The sequence below is a fragment of the Gymnodraco acuticeps genome, unplaced genomic scaffold, assembly GCF_902827175.1.
Source record: "Gymnodraco acuticeps unplaced genomic scaffold, fGymAcu1.1, whole genome shotgun sequence".
Classification (NCBI taxonomy): Eukaryota; Metazoa; Chordata; class Actinopteri; order Perciformes; family Bathydraconidae; genus Gymnodraco; species Gymnodraco acuticeps.
In genome coordinates this window covers 51731-74227 of record NW_022992067.1, presented here as the reverse complement: position 1 = coordinate 74227, position 22497 = coordinate 51731, and the positions used below count along the sequence as shown (strand labels likewise).

General features: G+C 41.3%; 2 protein-coding genes across 2 annotated transcripts in view; both read left to right on the top strand.

Moving 5' to 3' along the window:
- The first annotated feature begins 109 nt into the window (after nucleotides 1-109).
- prrg2 (proline rich Gla (G-carboxyglutamic acid) 2) lies at nucleotides 110-11767 on the top strand. Its single transcript, XM_034202275.1, is given in 8 exon segments — nucleotides 110-189; nucleotides 4015-4132; nucleotides 4778-4944; nucleotides 7397-7430; nucleotides 9063-9186; nucleotides 10618-10741; nucleotides 10743-10762; nucleotides 11427-11767. Coding segments are annotated over 8 exon segments (702 nt in total). The 5' UTR covers nucleotides 110-126; the 3' UTR covers nucleotides 11479-11767.
- Nucleotides 11768-11977: 210 nt separating this feature from the next.
- The window catches only part of LOC117537125 (proline-rich protein 12-like), a 61940-nt gene continuing 51420 nt past the window's right edge, over nucleotides 11978-22497 (top strand). The window contains 1 exon segment of the mRNA XM_034202274.1: nucleotides 11978-12473. Coding sequence (XP_034058165.1) covers nucleotides 12391-12473 — 83 coding nt within the window. The 5' untranslated portion in view covers nucleotides 11978-12390.

Below are 22497 nucleotides of genomic sequence, written 5' to 3'. Positions count from 1 at the left end.
GAAAGAAAAGTTGTGGCTCATCGGACAATTAATGAGAGAAAGTCTCTAATGTCCGAGTGCAAGTGAATGCAGCACAAGACGCAAGTCTTGTAACCCCTCCCCCGGCCCTGGCGCGAGCATGGAAATATGATTTCATTTGACAGCGCAAAACGAGAAGCATTTCGGATCCAAGCAGACGGAAGGAATGAGGTATTTGCGATCTACAATGACAGAGAAGAGACTTTCAAGTTTGGCTGTACTCAGCATTGAATCAAAACCCACTAAAGCTGTTGATCTTACTCAGTTTGTGAGGCGTTTTGCTGAACAAGATGGTAATTGCCGCATTCAGCTGTAATAGACATGTCAACTTGATGCTCTGCTCACGGATGACTCGATGAGCATAAAAAAACTGTTAAGATGATAACCTTATGTGTGTATATATATTTTTTCTTTGTGGGGCTCTGCCCCCAAAAAACAGTTTCAAGTCCTGATAACGTAAAATAAGACGGTGTGTAAAACTACACTGCCCAGCCAAAAGAAAGTAACCACTTTGATTTAACTAGGCCAGTTGGTATGGACTTTCCACTGGATAATAACTGCAGCGATGTATATGTTTTAGCTGAATACACGTTTTTTAACCCTAACTGATGCAGTTAGTCACTTCTTTAATGTTTGTTCTTTCTGATGTAAAGTCAAGGTAGTAAGTGTTTGCAATGAAGTTGTGGGGCGCTGAACTGTTCCTTTGATTGTTTTGATATATGATAGTAATTACTTGTCTTTCAAATTTGAAGCAGGGTGAGCAAGCATCTTGTGGAACATTCATCATTAACTCCTCCAAAAAATATAGTTTATTTAATAATAACACTGAATATGTGAATCATAACAGTGATTGACAGCTGATAGGAATAATATGATTGTTAATAGTATCATATTAACTTAGACAAACATCGACGAGACAGTTAATTAATATACTTATTGCAGCAGTCTGCATAGATTTGGTACCCCAGTGGCGTTTTTATATGTACAAAAGTGGTGGGGCACAAAAAACGTAGATGTCTATATATAAGCTTCTGCAGTGACGTGCAGTGAGGTTCATGGCTGGTGAGGCACTGGCACTGACTCTTCAGGTTTACAAATATTATATTTGGACCTAAATCAAAATATAATATTATTTTCAAAATCTTTTTTTGTCTGATGCTTAGATTAATTCTAAACAGACAGTTCAACAAAAGGATACCCAAAAAAGGTAATTTTATCATTTAAATATTGAATTGTTCTCTCTTAGTAAGATCCTATTTTCAATAAAATTGCGGTCTTACCTTGACTTGAAGATGAAGTCCATTTGCCTATCCCTCTGGACAAAAATCTCTATTACTTTTTTGTAAAAGTCCTCCTTATCTTCTTGTAGTTTCAAAAGTCTATCATCTAATAGATTTATGATTAGAAAATTATAAAAGTAGGGTAGACATGTGGATATTATCCGGCTGAACAAAACGTGCATTTATCTAACAGCTACCTTTCCCACGGATCTTATTTCCAGCTATTTTCTAAAATCCCATGGAGAAATATCATTGCTTTTTTGTGGAGGGTAACTGTGCAGCTTACTTCCGGGTTTTAGGATGTGTCACTTACAGCCAATCAGCTCTGAATTATGTGAGATGACGTATGGTGGGGATGGCAGCTCAGTGCCCCTATGGTCATTATTTTTTTGCCACACACATTAAATAGGACAATACTCTGAGCATGCGCAGTGTAGTTTTTACAGTCACCATTCACTTAGACAGTGAGAGAGAAGGGCATGATCGGGTTTTGTCCCACATGGCTCTAAACAGCTCAATAGACACACACTGTAGACACTAATTAGAAGAACACAGACTACAACAGCAATGTACAGACAAATCAGTTTTTTTTGCATTTCTTTGCATTCTTTTGTAATCATTATTTGTAATACTTTCTGCTGACATTAGGTGGGGCTGCCCCTAATGACCAGTCGCCACTGGGTATCCCTGCTGGTCTAAGAGTCAAACTCATTCAGTTATTGGTCAGTTAAAATTCATTCAATTATGTCTGCCACCTTATATATTTATATGTAAGGCTTTACTGATGTGCCACAATAATGTCACCTATGTTATTCAGTTAAAATATCAATATTGTGGCTTTCCAAGTTAACATTAATTGATATGACTGCGATTAAATCAGCATATACTTCTGCCAGGGGATGCCACCCCTGAAATTCTCCTGCCACCCTCTTGCCACTCCATGAATATTTTTCTAGATCCGCCCCTAGCCAGGAAACACAATAAAGGTCTGTGCGAGCCCTGTCAGAGCATGTGCGACCTTATGAATAGCACTGCAGACTGTATTCTTGCTTAGGTTCTCTGCATCCCCCACGGCATAAAGAAAACTGCCGGTTGCAAAGTATCGCAAAGCAATACATACGTCTGCGGCACTGTAAGGGCACAACTCCGATGTGTGGCATTAGCAATATATGGCTCGAGGAGCTGACACAGATAAGTCAGCCCTTCTGACGAGAACCTGTATCTTTCATACAAATACTCTTCAGGGAAAGCCAAAGGGTTTATTCTTTCCCTAAATATCCTCTCCAGCCTGAGAGCGCCTCTCACAATCTGAGCTCCACAGTGTCATCCACAAATGCCGACGTCATTTTCACAGAGATTTCATTGGTCGATAGGCGGAGCTTTTATAGGCTGATCTCTTAGCCTGCCACCTAACCTGCTCCGGAGCAGGTTAGCCACTCAGCATAAGTTACCATGGAGATCGTAGGACCGGAAAGCCCGAGCTTTCCCTGAAGTTAGCCGGCTAAGCCAAAATCCAGCTTTGTAGTACAGGCCTCTGGAAACTCCTGGCGTATCTGGCGGACAACACATGACGGGATGACCACTCTGATGCCTCGTCCTAAAAAGCCCCGGCACCAGCTTACAAAGCTGCGATAGGCAAGATGCCGAAATGTATGGGATTAGTTTTGTATCATAAAGATAAGGCAACACTTTCTCAGAATAAAGCAAAACTATGAGTTTAAAAGAAAAAAAAACTGAGTCAAGCAAAATAAAATAAATTTCAAAAATAAAACGATATCATCCGTGTATCTACCATCCAATTGTTTTTCTTTATTAAACACGTAAACGGAAGACTGTCTGAGAGGCCTTTTTGCTTTTTGTTTTTTACCTTACTAAATGGTCAAATGGTCCTTGGAGCGAGGGGCCGGGCCAAACTCACGGAAGTGATTTCAAAACAAAAACACTCGTTTGCTAAAATCACACTTGAATCACTACAGTATCCTGCTGAAAGACCGGTGATTATTATAAACAAGGGGAATTTAGCGATCACAACGAAAACGGCCAAGACACATATTGGGAGGCTGTGGCGCAGTGGACTAGTGCGTTGTTGTTCAAACCCCACTGCAGTCAGCATGTCGTTGTGTCCCTGAGACACTTCACCCTAAATTGCTCCTGTGGGGATTGCCTACAGTATTGAGTATGTAAGTCGCTTTGGATAAAAGCGTCTAACAAGTAACATGTAATGTAATTGAGCCCAGAAAATGGATGTTATTAAGGGCTGTAAATATAATAAGCCTCTGTCTAAAATGGACAACATTGTTAGGAGATTTAAACTATACAGAGGTTCTGCACTGCCGTCTCTGAGTTTGTTTTTTCAAATCAGCTGCTCTTCATTGTTCCTGCTATATTGTAACTGGTGGGCCAAACAAGTGAGTAAACAGGCAGTGTGTGGACAGTGAAACAGGTTTGTGGAGGTTCCTCCCTCCAGCTGGTATGCTGTCCAACAGGTTTGTAATGTGACGTTCCTCTGGGAAAACAGCACATCTCACTACGGTTTCAACTGAAACACAGCACGAAGAAGTTTACCTCCATGTCTTTGTGAATCTGAAAGAGTTAGTGCTGTTTTCTTCCTGGAAGCTTTAAGAGACACTCACATAGTGAGGAGGAGGAGGTGACTGGCTTGTCTGAACAGGCGTGGATCCATTACGGCTGAGGCTCTTCTGCTCACTTCCTGCAGTGTAGCGCTGTGATGGCAGCTGTGAGGGCCGCTGTGGGGGGGGGGTGGCCCCCCGGGCTGACCCTGCTGGCCCTGCTTCAGCTGACCTGCTGCTCCGTGCTCTCCAGACCGGCTCCAGGTGAACCCTCCTCTCAGACACACTGCACCCACCAAAAGAAAAAACACCATTATGACGTTTGTATCTCATATATAAAACTGGGCACTTGTAATATGTGTGCATTGTTGAACAGCACCTTCGCCTAGTACTGTACTGTTCTGTACTGTTTTTACATTTTAAAGAGACTTTACTCGAGTATCTCCTTTTTCATTATTCTCCTCTACAATTCAAATGCAAATATTATACTTTTTATTTCATCACATTTAGCTGACAGCTTTACTCTCAAGATTAAGATTGTTATTTATATTACAAAGTATGATCAACAAATAATCTATATATTATGAAAGGGTTAAGATATAACTCTATTGGTGAAACTTACAAGCGTCACAGCCGTATATATATATATATATAGAGATATATATATATATATATATATATATATATATATACATCAAAAACATAAATGAGCATCTCATTTACTAGATTTAACATTAAAGTGATGAACATAACACAAATTATAATCCTGTAGTATCATATTGGTTTTCTCTAGCGACCTTGTGAGTCTGTGAGTCTGTGGTCTCAGTAGATCATTAAAAGGTGAGAGCACTCCAGAGTTTAAAAATGTCTCCTCACTGATATGACTGTCCTGTGTCCTGTGTCCTGCAGCAGTGCTGCTGGACGGCCAGGCCGCGTCCTCCTTCCTGTCCCGCTCTCTGCTCTATAACAGCTGGGACTTTGAGATAGTGGTGTCTGACAATCTGGAGCGGGAGTGTGTGGAGGAGCAGTGCAGCTATGAGGAGGCCAGGGAGGTGTTTGAGGACGACACCCAGACGGTAATGCTCCGGAAGGCCCTGTCTCTGTACACCTACACTGCTTACAGGAGAGGGGACAGAGCAGACATCAGGGGGTGGGGGGCTTTAGTTAAAGGCATGCCTAATGACTAAAGGCATGGCTGTAGTTATTATCAGTACATTGTTACATTTGCTATTTTGCATTGTATTTGTATTGGCATGGTAACTTGACAGTCCAGTTGAAGTCACAGATCGCTAGCCTGGTGAAGACTGCTCTGAAAGTTATGGGGGTTAAAAAACATACCCCCACATTCTCCACCCAGAACTCCAGCTCCTCCCTTCTGGTAGAAGATGCAGGGTTCCCAAGAGCAGGCTGAACCGCTATAAGCAGTCCTTCCTGCCTCTGTCTGTCCATTGAGCTGCTCAACACTCACATGTGATATTATATACTTTTAAATGTTGGCCATGAGGGTTGTGCAATAGGTCGCCATTGTCCAGAGGCGAACTGGCCATCGGGACGTTCGGGACGAATCCTGATGGGCCGGTACTGAAGTGGGCTGGTCGGATGATGTGGGCCGGATCGGAAAAGTCACTAGCACCACCCCCCTCCCCCGTCGACAATTTACTAGCGGTATTTATTTGCGGTACCGAGGTGGGCCGGTCGGATAAGTCACTAGCACCACCCCCCTCCCCCGTCGACAATTAACTAGCGGTATTTACTTGCGGTACCGAAGTGGGCCGGTCTAGAGTCCCGGGCTGATTTTCAGTCCCAGTCCGCCCATGCCATTGTCATTGTCATTGCCATTGTCATTGTCTGTGTATTGTGTTTGTGGAACTGCAGGACGGAGTCCAGAACAAAGTTCCTTATGGGGACAATAAAGTATATCGCATCGCATCATATCGTATTTCAGAGTGGTCACCAAGTTTAAACACTGACAGCCATCCAATCAGGCGTCCCAATACTCCTCCAGAATTATCTTTATCAACGGAAAATATAACGGAAGTTGGAATGAGGTTTCTGAGTGAAAGTATGAATGAACAGTTAGCAGTTGAAGTCGCATGAAGATTGTTCAAGTCTGAAGAATTTCTCCATTTACTTCAATGGTTACAAATGTGATGTATTATGGGATGTATCTCTGGAATTATGAAAGTTATGAATGAGAAAAGTAATAGCCATCGATTCCCGACCGAGCTGAACGTTTTGATGTTTGAACGGAGTTTCTGCGATGTTCAATGCGGGAGAAGAAGCGCGGCAAAATAAGTTGGCAGAATAATAAACTTTTTGTCCGCAGAATAACATATAGTGGGAATGCTGTTTACATGCTGTTTATGCTGTGTGTGTGTGTGGGGTTATAAACGTAGCAGCCTCGATCTTTATTCAGCTGTTCTAATGAAGGTAAACACAGTGAAGGCGGCGAGTAAAAGACACAGCTCTCTGCGCGCAGATAGCGATACTGTGAGAGTCACGGACATGAATTCATAGATCAAGGCAGACTGGTTCACAGACTCTCCTGTTTTGCCAACCCAGTCTCACAAAAAAACGTGTAATAACTACGTTAGTCCACAACTTGGGACGTATCTGTGCCACAATTTTAGATGCGGATTTTGTTAAACTAATACGTTTGCGCTGTGCACCAACACTATAAATTGACGGGGAACGGGGTAGCAATAAAGATAACACCATTAAACAGTTACACAACATAACAGAAATAATATCGATAGCAGCGTCCCTAGCAACCACCTTGGTAACAATGAAAACGTTGTATAGACACAATTTCCTGAAGTAATCTTCGTAATAACTAGCAAACTAAAGATCATGTACATCCACTGCACACATAATCTGAAATAACAACTCATATTTCTCGCATCAAATGACATCAAAACGCATTTTAATGGCCAAACTAACCTTAAAATAGGCATTTTACACCAAGAATAAAACGAAGTTCGACCATGTTTTTTTTTTTCTGCAGGGAAAAATGTAAAGATCACGTGACATAGCCATTGGAATGAATGGTGAAAAAAAACGTAGGGATCTTACAATTTCAGAGGCATTTTTGTAGAAATACTACGTCCCAAGTTGTGGACCAACGTAGTTCTTACACACTTTTTTGTGAGACTGGGTTGGTTTTGCAGATCCGGTGCTTAAACAAATAGCTCTACACCCCTGGCCGAAATGTCTCTAAAATGAAGTCAGAGTTTGAAATATATCTCAAATAATGTATGCACTGCCATTTCTCCACATACACATAACAGTCTGCAATGAAACGGTTGTCTCCTGTGTGCTCCACGTCCGACTTAGCGCACCGGTAACTTTCTCGTGCGAATGAGAAATTATCTTGTGCGAACGAGAGAGTATATTATGCGCACAAATTAATAAAATGTGGCCTCGTTTTATTTATTTTTCTGTCTATGAACCCTCCAGGGCTCCGTACATAACCCACTTTTGCTTTAATCAAACAATAACTAATAATGTTTCTTTCCTCTCCAATTTTAGGGAATATTTTGGAAGAGCTATGTCGACAGCCAAGGTAATTTCTTAAAAGATTAATGATTTTCATGATTGTAGTTGAACGCTTGGAATTTGTCTTCATTCATTCAATGTTGTGTTTTCTTGTTCAAAATACATGCATATCAACACGTGTTGTTATAATTACAATTATGATTAGTATAATTTCTGTATAGCTAATGTTACTTATTATATCTGCTAAGTTCCCGATTTGGTCACAGTGCCTGTTTTAAATCCCCCATTTTTATTTGGGGGTACAATTGAATGCGGCAACACATTATTAGAGTGTATCTTTGGTCATTTAGGCAACAGGTGAACACAATCAGACAGGAGGGAAAACACAGACAGGAAGCAAATGCAGACATGAGACAGGGGCTGAACACCTTTCAAAGTAAAACGGGAAAACAAAGACAGATCTTGACAATACAAAATAAAACACAGACAGATCATGACAAGCTGTGAATGATATTAATGCTTGGTGCTTCATCTACAGTGTCCCACTAACTGAACACAAACACTGCCACACGTTCCCATCTGAACCAATGAGCTCTGAATTTAATCGGATAAGATATAGTTTGCAAATGACCACTCACTCCCAACTGAACCGAGGAATAGACAGATTGTTTCAGGAAGTGATTGGTTTGGTTTTTCACCTAAAATACTTTTGTACAAATCGGGAACAAACTTCTGCAATAGGGAATGGGAGCCGCTGGGGGCATCAAGGCTATCTTTGGAGGATAGCGTCTATCAACGGCAGCAGCCGTCAATATCAGTGTTCCCGGGATCTGTCAGCAGTTTGCATCAAAATTAATAGTATGCTCAAAATATATATGCCATTACAAAGAGAAGCTCTGGGCAGGAACAGAGTGAGCGTTATATAATTTTTTTTTATCATAATAATACATGTTATTTATAAAGTGCTTTTCCTAGTGTTCAAAGCGCGTTACAAGCAAGTAAAGAAAAATAACCACAAAAGAGGGGTTAATGAATAACACATGCCCGTATGAATTAAGAGAAGCATGAACAGTGTCTCTGATGTCGGTCCTCTCTGGTGTTTAGAGTAAGTGTCTATTACCTAGGTAATTAAAAAAAATAAAAATGTGATGGCCAATGTCAAGTTCACAAATGGCGGTGTACAGGACATTCACAAATACAGGTTTAATGACAACTATTGAGTCATCCGGACAGAGGTAAGACAGCTGATTCTATGCTAACAAAACATCAGTTTATCATGCATAATTAATGTCATACTGCGACTGTTTTAAATCACGTTCCCAGTGTAGTGATTTGTGGTCCTCTAGTTCAACACATTCAGTGTCTCTTGCTGAGGTTTCTACGTCTCCCTCGTCTACCTGTTAGTTTAGAAGAATACAATGTAATCCCATGGTCTTTGTTTTGTTCTTAGGTCATAGGAGTGGCTGTTAAAGCCTGAGACACAACATAACTTACTGACCATGTTTAAAACGTTAAAGTGAAAAGTTATGGCCACTCCGCTCGCTGTACAGGTTCAGGAGGCAGGTCGCCACTATCCTCCAAAGATGGACGAGTTCACGTTGATGACCTCACATTCTCATTCCCTAACTCAGAGCTGACTGATGGTATGAGAGGTTAATATGAAGCAATGGTGTGATGTTAGTGGTGTTTGTCTTTGCAGCGAATGCTCCCAGAGTGGATGTGTCAGGGCTGGTGGCCGGGATCCTGGCCGTCCTGGTGTCTGCTGTTTTTGCCACTGTGCTGGGCATCTACTGCTACAAAGCCAAGAACAAAAGAGGACGAAGGTCAGCCCCAGAAGTTCACCCTGATGTGAACATTCACACAGGCGCGCTTTTATCCAGCTAACTTATATTAAAGTGAATACAATTATAACTGTAGTCCCTCACAGGGGTTAAATTGGGCCCGGCACATAGGACGATCTGACGTCATCGCCCTCGCACATTTGTCATAGGTTTTCCAAAAACTATATATATATATATATATAGTTGTATTTACATATATGTTAAAACTTCTCGTTCTTGACAGAGACTATATTTATGGTCGATACTTTAAAATAGCAGAACTCTGTGACTGGCTATAGTTTGTTGGCTTAGTGAGCGTGTGTCTCTGCTTCGATCAGGAGCTGCAGCCCCCCGCCGCCGGACTCCGCTAATCCTCCGTGCAGAGTCTGCGGCGGTGCTGCAGAACCACCAGACCCGTCCTGTAACACGGAGCCCATTTCTTAAACCATGCTAAATGTATGCGTGTGCATAAAGCTGAGTTATGATCGCTCATAATATCACAGAATGTGGTGATGGTCAAATTGTTTACCGTGAGATATACAGCAAACTTTTGGCCATAATCGCGCAGCCCTACAAATGAACTGAGATTTTCACATACATATTTAAAACTATTCTAGTACGCCAGACCAATACAAGCACGTACAAGTATTTTGCGTATATACCTCCACACAGAGCCCCCCCACATATCAAATCCCAATGTAACCCCTGGTCCCTCAGGCCTTCCAACCAGCACTTTGTCTCAGGCCATAACATTTTAACTCTCCTAACGGATGTGGTATCTGAAGGATCCTCTTCTAATGATATGTCTGGGTTCAGTTACCCGGACCCCGTGACCTTCTAACTAGCATGACTCAAGAATGTCCAAAACCTGAGATCTGCTGGTCAAAAATGAGTGCCAAATATTTGAATGTTGATTGCAGGCTCGAGGTACTACAGGAAGGTCACTTGCCATATAGCAGCTTCTGAAAAAAAATCTTTTAAACCTTCTGTTAGGAGGGAGTCATGGGACAAAAAGTAAATATGATTGTTCTCCTAAGGAAACCTCTAAGTTTAACTGCAAAAGAAATGTCCGGCTATTATTTCTTGTGAAGATAATAATCTTGATCTTTGATTGTATTCTATTCTATGTATTACAATGTAAAATGGTATATGCAACCTAATAACATCCTGCATTAATACATTTATCAATCAATGTCCTTCCTGGTGCCTGGCCAACAAATCTCTTAGTCTGTAAAAAATAACTGACTGAAGTAAAAAGACAAAACACAACATTATCAGGGATCATCTCAAAGCATAGTAAAATAACTTAAACAGACAGACAGTAATAATGAGTCAAACCCCCTAACAACAGGAGAGATCCTAATGTTTGACCTCACTCTCTAGCACAAGCACTCAGCGTGACGGTAACTGAGTGTGTGTGTTTCCTCTGTGCAGAGCTCCAGTGAGGATGGCAGCAGACGGCCGTCCGGCCCCAGAGACCGTGCCTCTGGCTGGGATCATGGTCCCAGGTTTACCCAGCTACAATGAGGCTCTGATCCGCATTGGGCAACATGATGCCCCCCCCACCACCTTATTCAGGGTAAGGGATGCTACAGAATGGACATGCATCTTTCATGGATCAGGCCTGTGTGGTGGTCCAAGATCCAGCCAAACACCATAAAAGCATACAGGTGAAGCTGGAAAGAAATCTCCTAATGACAAACCTACATTATCTCCAAAATGTACTGTATGTTAAAAAAATACATCTTTCATTGAAGATAGTTTTTCCCATATCCTAATACCGCAAAAACCTGGCCCGCTTACCATTCTGATCATCCAACATCGTCTACACTTTTACTTTAAGTCTGTTGGAGCTCTCACGGCCCGTCCACACAGCGGCGTGCGTGTCTGAAACTCGACCAACAACCAATCACATGAATCTCCCGCCCCTGACACACAAGCAGCGGTTTGATTGGCTAGAGCTTGTACTGGCATATGATTTGATTGTCTGACGCTTCTGCCGAGGCTTCAAAAGTTGAACATTGCTCAACTTTTGCAGCGAGCCACGCCAGCAACGCTCCGCGTCGCTTCCCACAATGCAGTTCGGCGAAAAGTGACGTCACCCCATTCAAAGTGAATGGTGAAGCGTCAACGCACGCCGCTGTGTGGACGGGCCGTAAGTGGTCCACAGTATGCTTCAGCTCTGTCTTGTTCCAACACGCTGCTGTGTGAGCCCTCTCACAAATGTTTCCTCTCTCTGACAGGGGCGCGCCCTCAGAACCCGCTGATCCCGGGGACGGAGAGAGAGCGGTCTGAGCCTCTGCTGGAGCTGTGGTGGGCACCGGGGGTTTGAGTCAACTACTTACTGTATTTATAAGTAAAGTTAGGACCGAAAGGACGCTACTGACAGAATGATGAACAAAGCGTATACTACACTTGGGTGCGGTTCATTTTTGTGGTTTCACTGTACACCAAACTGTGTTGTGTTTGTAAGGTATTTCTAAACGAAGCAACAAAAGACGAGAATCTTTTCATAGGGAGAATTGTTTTTTCCAAGAAAACTGAGCATGTTTTATGTAATAAATTAAACAACAATTACACATGCCTCCAGTCTTTTTGCAAGTGTTGTCAGGCCGAAACAGACAGGTGAGGTCCATGTGCAGATACACCCAAAGAGCAGGATGTCAGCATCCTCCTTCACACGCTGTTCCACAGCACGCTATTCAAGCAATACCACTGAGCTCCTTCACCAGTCTGCATTTTAACTGTCTGTCACAATACTGCTGTGTGTGTGTGTGTGTGTGTGTGTGTGTGTGTGTGTGTGTGTGTGTGTGTGAGAGGATGAACGCCAGCCCAGTCATTTCTTAAAAAAAATGGCGTCTTGTGAACAAAATGATCGAAAGTAGCTTGTGTGTGTGTGTGTGTGCGCAGCTGCCGGCTGGATGTGTAACTGCTTCTCTTATTAAAGCTGCTTAAGAACGCAGAGCATCTGTTCTACGACTCATAAGCTGAGCACCGAAGACAATAGACAGTGAGATATATGGGGAGAGGAGGGAGGAGGTGCTCCTGGCTGCTGTGACCCCCCCCCATCCCTTCTTCTCCCTCCATTCCTCCTAGTCTGCAGGCTCGTGAAGCGGAGAAATAAACAGAAGCGAGCGCAGAGAAGAGAACACATTCCTCCCTCCCCTCCCCCTCACTATCTGCCCATCTTCATCCAGCCTTTCTTTCATGGAGAGGAATTACCCCGCTGCAGGTTTCGGAGATCTCGGGGCTGGGACGGGATGGGGCTACGACAGATCGGCCAAAGCAAGGTAAGCTCCGGTGTCCAAAGCCGGGCTCCTCACGGTGCTGCTGCCGGGCATCAGTGCAGCTGAGCGGCTGTAACAATGCTGCAGCTCTGCATCAGCCCGCTGCAGGCTGCTCGGGCTCAGGTACAGCCAGCCGTAGTGTCATTTGGGGGAGGGGAGGGGTATGGGGGCTGTCTCCAACATGCACGGAATGCGATGGAAGGTTAATAGTGATACGGAGACAGAGGAGATGGAAGAGACGGAGGGGGATAGGTTTCTGGAAGCGAAATGTGTAATTTAAAAAGCAAAGATCAGAAGCAGCATTGTCTCCTGCAGCTTTGTCTCGCTTTCATTTACCATGGCAGGGACTCTCAGGTCGGCTGCTACTCTGCTAACTGGCCACAGCCTTCTAATGACAGCAGTCCGATGCACACTGCCTGCTAGCAGAGGAAAGCCCCGCGTTTAATGCTTACAGTAAAAAAGAAACTCTCTAATGTGCCTTTATAGATTTTGTTCCATCAATTATTTTATATGAAAGCATTTATTTAAAGATTTCAAAACTAAATTATGACCGTAGTTGAATACATCCGCATGGATGCATCCATTCCTGAATGCTATGAATGAACTGTCAGGCAGCTAACACTATGACATAGGCTACTGCCTTATTAGTAAACACCACTTTACAATTAGGTCACGTGGCTGATAAACGTGCCCTGACTGTCACCAATTTAAGTCAGCTAACGTAAACTAACGTTAGTAAGCTTTGACATGTTATTACTGACACTCGTTGCCCCAGTCCGGCTACATTAGTAGTTACCTGCATGTTATCCGACAGTGAATGCATCATTCAGCATGCAGCTTCTCTCTTGTGTTCCATTAAACCAGGGGTGGGGAACCTTTTTCTTCTCAAGGGCCATTTCAATTTTTACAACATCCTTCAAGGGCCGTACAAATTATTGAAGTCAACGTCTGCTTAAAAAAGTAAAATCACAGCCCATTGATTTGCCTTTCTTTCATGCTGTGCAAAGAAAAAGCAACCTCTTAAACCAGATATTTGACCAAGACCCGCGCATGCATGCACCGTGGCATGACCATCATAACAGAAATATATGGACACAAGATGTGTGCAAATGTATTTAGTTTCATATCCAATTTAAGTGGGGGGGGGGGGGGGGGTCTAACCTCATCTAGGGGGGTTTGGGGGCATGCACCACCAGGAAGATTTTTTTTTAATGTTGAAGTTAAAAGCATCAATCTGGTGCACTTTGAGAATACAATTAATAGATCTATGGATACATTTCTCAACACCCATATGAAACAAAACTGTAAGCAGATTTTTTTCTTTATGGATATTTTACAAATCACTCTCCTTTAAAACTGTATTCTTGTTTAATAATAACTTTTTTTTACTGTCATATAGTATTTTATACCTGTTTACTTTATTCTCTTATTGTTTTATAACTATAATGATCATATAAAGATGTGCCTTTACCTCACTGGTTGTAGAAAAAGCTTCTTATATTCGTTAGCATAGCTAGCTAACCAGATGCTAATAACAACAAAGTTATTGACTGTATGATCAGAATGACAGATGAACAGATCGCCACTGGGCTTTCAACTAAAGACACAGCCACGCAAAAACTGCGGCAAGTGTACAGCTCCTTATGGGTATTGCAATTTGTGAAGTCCCGGCCCGGAGCTTCGTTCTGGTGCTCTCGGTTAGAACTACACCCCTGTCAGACGAGACATATACCACGTGATGACACGTTAGGCTCGTGTTGTGTTCAAGGACACTGACCTTGGCCAGGAAAAATAGGCGCTCTAATTATTCTGCGGTCTAGATTTCTTTTCTTTTTTGCGTGTGTTTATAAATTACCTCGAGGCCCGTACGAAATGGTCTCGCGGGCCGTATACGGCCCGGAGGCCGGAGGTTCCCCACCCCTGCATTAAACTGACACACGTTAGCATATAGGCTAACTACACACAGGCAATCAGGCATGTACGCTGTCTCAAAAGCTAGTACACTTCAAGCTGTCTACTGTGTGGCCTGTGTGCAGGGCCGCCCCTGACCAACTTGGGGTCCCAAGCGACATTGTGAGATGAGCCTCCCCAACCGACAGGAGTGAACTTTTTTTTGGGAAACAAAGTAGGCTACTTTGCAAATATAATTCCTGTTTATTATCATTATCAACACAGTTACTTTGTTATACAGTGAGGTAAATGTGCATGTATGTCGTTCAGTATGCGTTTACAGGTGAATACGTCTGCATTTCCTGCCAAATACTAGCCTCAAAAAGATTAAAATATAATTAATGCAAATAAACTCTACTAATAATAATAATCATCAATTCAATAATATAAATACTATATTATTTTATTATAATATAGTTGTAATATAGTCAAGACAAAACATGCTTATGCTAAAACTGATATTTCTTAAATCTGTATTCAAACGTAGTTCCCTCTGTCAGCAATGTATCAACAACTAAACACACATTTCTATCAGTATTTCTCTGTGTTGTGGTTGACATGATGATGACTGTTAGGAGTTAAGGGGAGAGGCTGAGCGTCACCATGAAATGTGCAAATTCACATAAAAATGAATAAAAGGGGGAAAAATGCTCCATGTTTTTTAGGCTGTAAACTTTAACTGTTATGTAAGCCAACTAGACAGACAGTGTATCACTCTTCCTCCTGTACATTAGCAGATAAAAGGCATAACATACTTGAATGAATGGTAAATAAAGAATGCTGGAAATAACTGCATCTCCATTAGCCTATATGCTCTGCAGAGACTGCCTTCTTCATGTCGTGAATTGCAGCTGATGTTTTAATATGGCAAATGGCAATTTGACTTATACAACATTCGCAAGTTGTACATTTGACTCACACAATAACCCACCTTCGAGTGATGCTCTAGTTTCTTCATGTTTTTTTTTTTTCCCTCTTGCTTGCGCCGGACTGAAACTGTCTTTTCACCGACATCTCTTCACCTGCACTAGTGGCCGTATCAAAGCCGTGATTGGTCAGATGTCGATTCATTGCAACGGTGTTGGGTTACAGACGTGCTCCCCTTGTCACCTCTCACTCTCGCGGGGTGTGCGCGGAGAACTGAGCGGATAACTGCGCACAGCAGCTGAGGCCCTCTGGTCGGGGCCCCCTGCGCAAGGCGAGGCCCCTTGCAGCCTGCGTGATTGGCCTGTAGGGAGGGGCGGCCCTGCGTGTGTGGGTTAGCACTGGTAAAGTGACAGATTAAGTTGTTTCCTGACAGTTAGTATGGTGTTTTCTCATCGAGCCTTGCTAAATGAGCTAGTTTCTTTTAGCAATGCACCACGTTAGCGGTCGCCTTGACAACCACACCAGTCTTCCGCCAGACTCCAGTCTTCCGCCATCCTTTCACAGTCTAATCTCACTTCTCTGGGTGTTTCTCAATGTCGAGGAGGCTTGCTTGGTAGCACATGTACCTCTGAGTGAGTTCCTTCAGAAGCGAGGCAAGCATAATGGAACAGGCTAGCAAGTGTGTGCGTCATATGAGAGGTCCCGCCTTACATTTTCCACCAAAGATTTGGGAAATTGGTCCATGCGCAAAGCATTGTGGGGATTTTAAGACCGCAGAGTCTACACATGTGCAGCCTCGAAATTTCCCGCAACGAAGTATGCCGGCCTCGGTAGAATTCCAAGTATCCTGGACATTGGAACAGTCCTTCGGCAGGACTCGATGACGTTGTATCCTTGAAATAGTGGCTCTGGAGCAGCTTTCCTCGACATTGAGAAACACCCTCTGTCACGAATACTGCTGATTTTTGTCGCATTTAAAAAACTGTAAAAAATAAAAAGGAAAATGATTGCAGGGCCCGAAAATGAAGGCTGATGTACAAATACTGATTTAGGGTTTTCTTTTGCAGAAAAAGGCCTAGTAGAAAAGCTTGGTGAAGAAACACTGTGCGAAAGCAAGCTACAACATAGGCCTATGTTCAGAAGTACAGAAGGATATTGTCTCATGCTGCTCTGGCTGAAGGTGTCATCTGATGCTTTAGTAAAATGTGAATAGCTTGCTTTCCCACAGTGTTTCTTCACCAAGCTCCAATAATAAATGATTGTATTGATAACTTACACAATGTTATGCTACTGTAAAAAATGAATAATGGAGAACATTGGCATTGTATGTGCTCACATACAAAATGGCAGTTTTAACTAAAAAGGTGGTCATATTTGTACTCCCGGTCAGCTAATTTTGATGAATTGTGGGTCAATTTTGAAGTCTTGGGGACTACCATGTCATTTCTATCCAATGATTGAAACAATACTCATGGTAGTCGATGGGTCGATCTCCAGTCACTTATTCATAATTTCCTCGCTCTCACCGGAAGTTGATTTTTGCGCGCCATCTTAAAGGTCACCTATTATGCAAAATCCACGTTTTCATGTCTTTTATACATAAACATGTGTCCCCTCTGTGTAAAGAGATCCTGAAAGTTTCAGGAAAAAAGATGAGCTCACTTTTTATCCTGATCCATTTATATTAAAACCTGTCTGAAAATCAGCTGATCAGATTTTGGCCACTTTATGATGTCATAACGATGTTTTCCAATCAGCAACCAAGGTAACCCCCCCCCCCCCCCCCCCCCCCCCCCCCCCCCACCTTATCACCTGAATCTCCTCCTGGAGCACCATTAGCCGCTTGCACACCAAGTACTTTGCCATACTTAGTTCCCAGCACTTAGTTCCCCCATGGAACTAAAGAGCAGATCGCGTTCACACCGGAATAAGGCTGCAGCCACACGAGAACGATAACGGAAACTAACCGAAATCGTTATCAAAAAAGTCTTCCGTCCATGGCCTGTGTTCGTCGTCCATAACATACGCCTGCCCATACCATAACCCCACCACCACCATGGGCCACTCGATTCACAACATTACCCTAACCCTAACCCTAACCCTACCCCTCATACCAGATACTGACTGGTTTTCGGACCCCCCCAGACCCCCCCAATAAAGCAAAACTGCACGTTTCAGAGTGGCCTTTTATTGTGGCCATTCTAAGGCACACCTGTGCAATAATCATGCTGTCTAATCAGCATCTTGATATGCCACACCTGTGAGGTGGGATGGATTATCTCGGCAAAGGAGAAGTGCTCACTATCACAGATTTTTTCAGATTTGTGAACAATATTTGAGAGAAATGGTTATTTTGTGTATTTAGAAAATGTTTTAGATCTTTGAGTTCATCTTATGAAAAATGGGAGCAAAAACAAAAGTGTTGCATTTATATTTTTGTTCAGTGTATAAGGGAAAATTACGGGGAAAAGTACTCCGGTGTGAAAGCTCCTATTGTGTTATTTTTAACCAAATGTCTCTCAGAGGGGCGTAGGGAGGGGCTCCTTATTTTCATCTAAAGTAAAAGACAGAGAATCAGCACTTTTGAAACAGGGCTGAAACAGAGGGGATTATGGGATGCTACAATGCATGGTCTGTTTGGTATTTCGAGCCAAACACTTCAGAGACATGTTCTGTATATATCTGAGACCTATAATATATTGATGTAAAACAGTATAATAGGACTGATTGGACGCTGCAGCGCATGCACTGATCTGATGCTTCTTAACATGAGAGCAGTTTAACAGCAGAGTAAGATAACACATTAAACCCAAGGGAAACACTCCCAGTTTTATACAGTATTTTGTTTCAATTATTGTATCATCTAGTTACAAATATATGATATATCTGAACAACAAAGTGGACAAAAATCATTTTATTCATTTATTGGAAACATTTTTCATGATATCCAACACATTTGTATTATAAGCACAATACAATTAAAAGAGAGACAGATGTAATGTCTGTCAGCAAGAACAGCTTTTTTGGTTTTACATTTTAATTTATTGTCATCTCCATTCAGGCACAGCTGAGACATGAATTTACATGATTTGGCTCAGTTTAACACAACACAAGTGTAAGTGCCGTTACTTCATGTTATTTTTATGCCTGCAACAATACCGTTACGATAATGCAACATCTGTTCACATGTATTTAACCCACCATATTTCTGTTACGCTTTCTCTTCTCTCAATTATTTTCTTTCTATTGTGCGCTCAAATAAATATTAAACTATTGTTAGTTTATACATTTTAAAAATGGCTTTTATCTTGGCATTTAAATTTAAGATTTAAATGTCATAACAAAACAATTTCCCGATTTGGGATCAACAAAGTACATCTTATTATCTTAACTTAACTTAACAGAACTATGCCTATATTGCTTACAGCGCCCATAAACTATGCACATATAACGTCTTATCTAATATTTTTAACAAATAATTTCCTTGTCCCTAAACCAGTGGTCACCAACCTTTTCAAGCCCAATATCCCCGACCTCGGCCTTAGTGAAAGGTGAGATCTACATATTGCAGAATTGAGTGAAAAGGATAGCCCAGACAGTATTTCCAATTTGAGGCCTTTTATGTAGGCGAATTGCATTCTGAATTACATCAAATCATTTGGTGCAACTTCCAATTTGATTAAACCAAGAACACAACATAACTAACATGTCAAAAAGGATAAATATATATTTACATCATACCTATCATTTTAAGTTTCATTCATTCCTTCATTACAATCCTAAATATAAATGTATGTAGCTTATTTTCCATTTTTTGAGTGAATTAGTCAATTATTTTGTTGACAGCAACAAAGAAAAAAATAACATCTTGCAGTGAGCAGATAACATAGTGCCATTTTAACTTTGAGGCTTATCCACTGAAGCTTCATGCAAGTGCAACATTTAACATTAACATTAAATTAGTTATTTTAACACAATTCTTACAAATTCTAAAAACATTATTTATCCGTGCATAGACCATTGGTGCGTTCACACTGGACGTGATGTGACCTTTGGGGGCAGCGCGATTAAATGAAGTCAATATAAAGACGCGGACAGATGCGGTTGATGCGAGTGACGCATTCGCGCGGTAGCCAATCAGCGATGAGGATCTCAGCCTGCCGTCACTGACTTTGAATCAGAAAACCAAAACATCAGCCGTTACATGTTAGCACACAGAGCTCACAGCTCCTCATATCTGTTCAAAAACTGGACAAAAGTTAAATGAGAACAAACCACAGACAATCTGTGTCATGGCGAATACAGTCTCTGCTTTATTTCTGTCTTTAGGACGTTGTTGTGAGAGAGGACAGAGCAGCTACAACGTTAGTTTAGCCTGATCGATCCGATCTCCATTCAGAAAACACGCATTTTAAAAGGTTTTTCGCCTGCCGTCTTGTCTGCAGACTTGTCAAGCATGAATTCATGTTTTTACTAACCGGTATCAGTATGTAGTTATTCCGGCATCATTTTGAAACGTGTATTATTATATGTTCATTTTGTTGTAGTTTAAGTCAGTCTATTATTTTCGGGAGCGACAGGGAATGTCTCAAAGACATGTAAATCAAGTGGCACCTGCTAACGGGGTGGTGGATGATAGGCTTTCATTTAAAGACTTTAAAAAAAAAAACATTATTTAATTTGTTTTTACTTTTCTTTTGTTACTTTTTTTTTGATGGTGCACGATCTAGCCGCACCACACTCGACTGTGGTTGGTGACCACTGCCCTAAAGCATTGACTAGGCCAGTGGTTCTCAAACTTTTTTAACTTAATTTAAATGAAATCGGAAAAATGTTTAATTGTGGAGGATCCCCTGTTTCGTGTGTGTGTGTGTGTGTGTGTGTGTGTGTGTCCCCCCCCCCCCACTTCTCAAACCAAAGTTTGGACACCCTTGGATTTTAAACAAAGTCACGTGACCACAACAATATTAGAAAAAATATATATTTGTATTTATTTTAGGATCTTAAAAATGAAATCTGACGGCAGGCATGCAGCTCTGATCACCCAATGATAAATGCGCCACACCTAATCGCCGGCCATTCAGCCACAGAGCTCCCTCTATACAAATCAAACTGTAGACGGTGTGAAAGCACCTATTGTTTTAAATAATGGTCGGAATGTGAGCCTTCTCAATTACCGTGGGACAGCAGAGAACTCTAAACAAAAATGTTCAATCAATAAAGTAAAATCTTATCTGATCTTAATAATATCTTCATATTAATAATAATAATAATAAATCATACAGTATGAGTCCGAAAGGGAGCAGGAGGAAGCAAACACCAAAAAAGATATTACAAAAAATATACTGCATATTAAAGCAAATGATTGTAAAGGTAAAAGTATGAGCATAACAAATAAAGAAGTGTTAACATTTACATTATTATGATGATTATTTAATATATAAAGACTATATATTATTGAATTACAAGATTAGATATACCTTATTTGATCTAAAATATTGATGTTTTTTCGTTATACTGTAGTAGCCTGTGAAAACCATAACAAATATGTGTTCAAATGCTCTTCAAAACACAACTGAAGTACTGAAAGTCCATGAAACTTGTCTTTCTGTATTTGTGAATGAAGCGCCATCTAATGGTTAAATCCTGAAATTGAAAATCTGGCAACGCTCTCTTGGAAAATAGTGGGAGGGCTTAACATTCCCAGCCACTGGGATCCCTTGGGTCTTTGGCAGGAAGCTGTTGGCTGGAGTCCTTTCTAGAGTGCTACATCTGTATATAAACACATTTCATATTCATATACTTACAACCCATGCCTCTCTACCAAGTAGTCAGAGATGCAAACTTTGACAAGTTTGAGCCTGGTCTTCTTGGTAAGAATGCCATTAGTTTGCAGTTCATCAAATACTTCTGGAATTTTAGATCACTAAGGCCATTCAGAAGAACTGGTTCTTGTGTAGGCTGAACAAAACAATAAGAGCAAGCACAGCACAAAGTAAAGTTCTGGCCTGTGTGATTTACTGAAACACAATTTAACAAGCATGGTAAATGTATACCTGAGTTTGACAGACTTCTCTTAGGACAGGCTGAAGATCCAGTGCTTCAGAAAAGTGCACTTGGAATCTGTCAAAGTTACTTATGTTCTCACTTCTATCAATATCTATAAACTCTTGGAAGTCTGTGTTGTGTTTTAAAATCCTATCAAGGACAAATCCAAATTCACCTGTTACTTCCAGGAGATGGTTTGTGCTTTGGACACTGTAGATTTTTCTTTTAATTTCCTTTCCATTCTTAAATGAAATTGCTAGGACTTTAACAGATTCTTGCTGCTCATTCCCGCTTCCTGTAATTATAAGAAAAAGACAAATGCATCCTGATGTTGACTAATCATATTATGCCAGATTCAATTAAATGCCATCATCTATCATCTTCTAGTTAAACCCATTAATACACACCTTATATAAGTTATAAGCAGTATGGTAATTTTAGGTTAATTAACTTCACCCATAAAGACAACTTCTAGAGAAGCACAGGGAAGATTCTGCTCAGCCTCCAGTGGCGTTTTCTCCTGGAGACTGGGTATTTCTTTATATTTTTTATTTGTATTAAAAAACATCTCTCTGCTGTTGTCAGTGAGTATTTTACAGGTAGAAACAGGTCAACTGTAGTGTACACTTACTACTAATAAATAACTTTAGTGCTACTTACTTATTGCACTGTAAGAGACTGTATATCAACCATAGACTGTATATCAATGCAGCCTCTGTCGGTCTTCTCACTCGCACTTTCCCGCCACATCTGGCCGAACAATGAAACCTAGCCAAAGTAACTAGATAGCATTAAACATATAGCTGCTAATGCTATCAATATAATGCCGATTGAAGAATGATGGTCACAGAAAAGAGTGTAAGCTACATTAAGTTAAAATATAATAAAAAAGAAGAACGGCCTAAAGGAAAATAATTGTCATCCAGGCAGCTAAATTCAAACAATAGTTAGCTGTTCAACATTGGCAAAACATATTTATTTAAGTTAAAAAATATTTATTTAGACCCCTAGCTTGCTCACATTATGACAGTATATCTGCTCACTTTGTTAAAAACGTTTTGTTTCTGTATAACTTACCTAGTGTTAGACTCTCCTCCGCTGACATCCATCCTACACAGCAGCCAGAGGTGAGATGGCAGTTGGGACATTTGATGGACAGTTG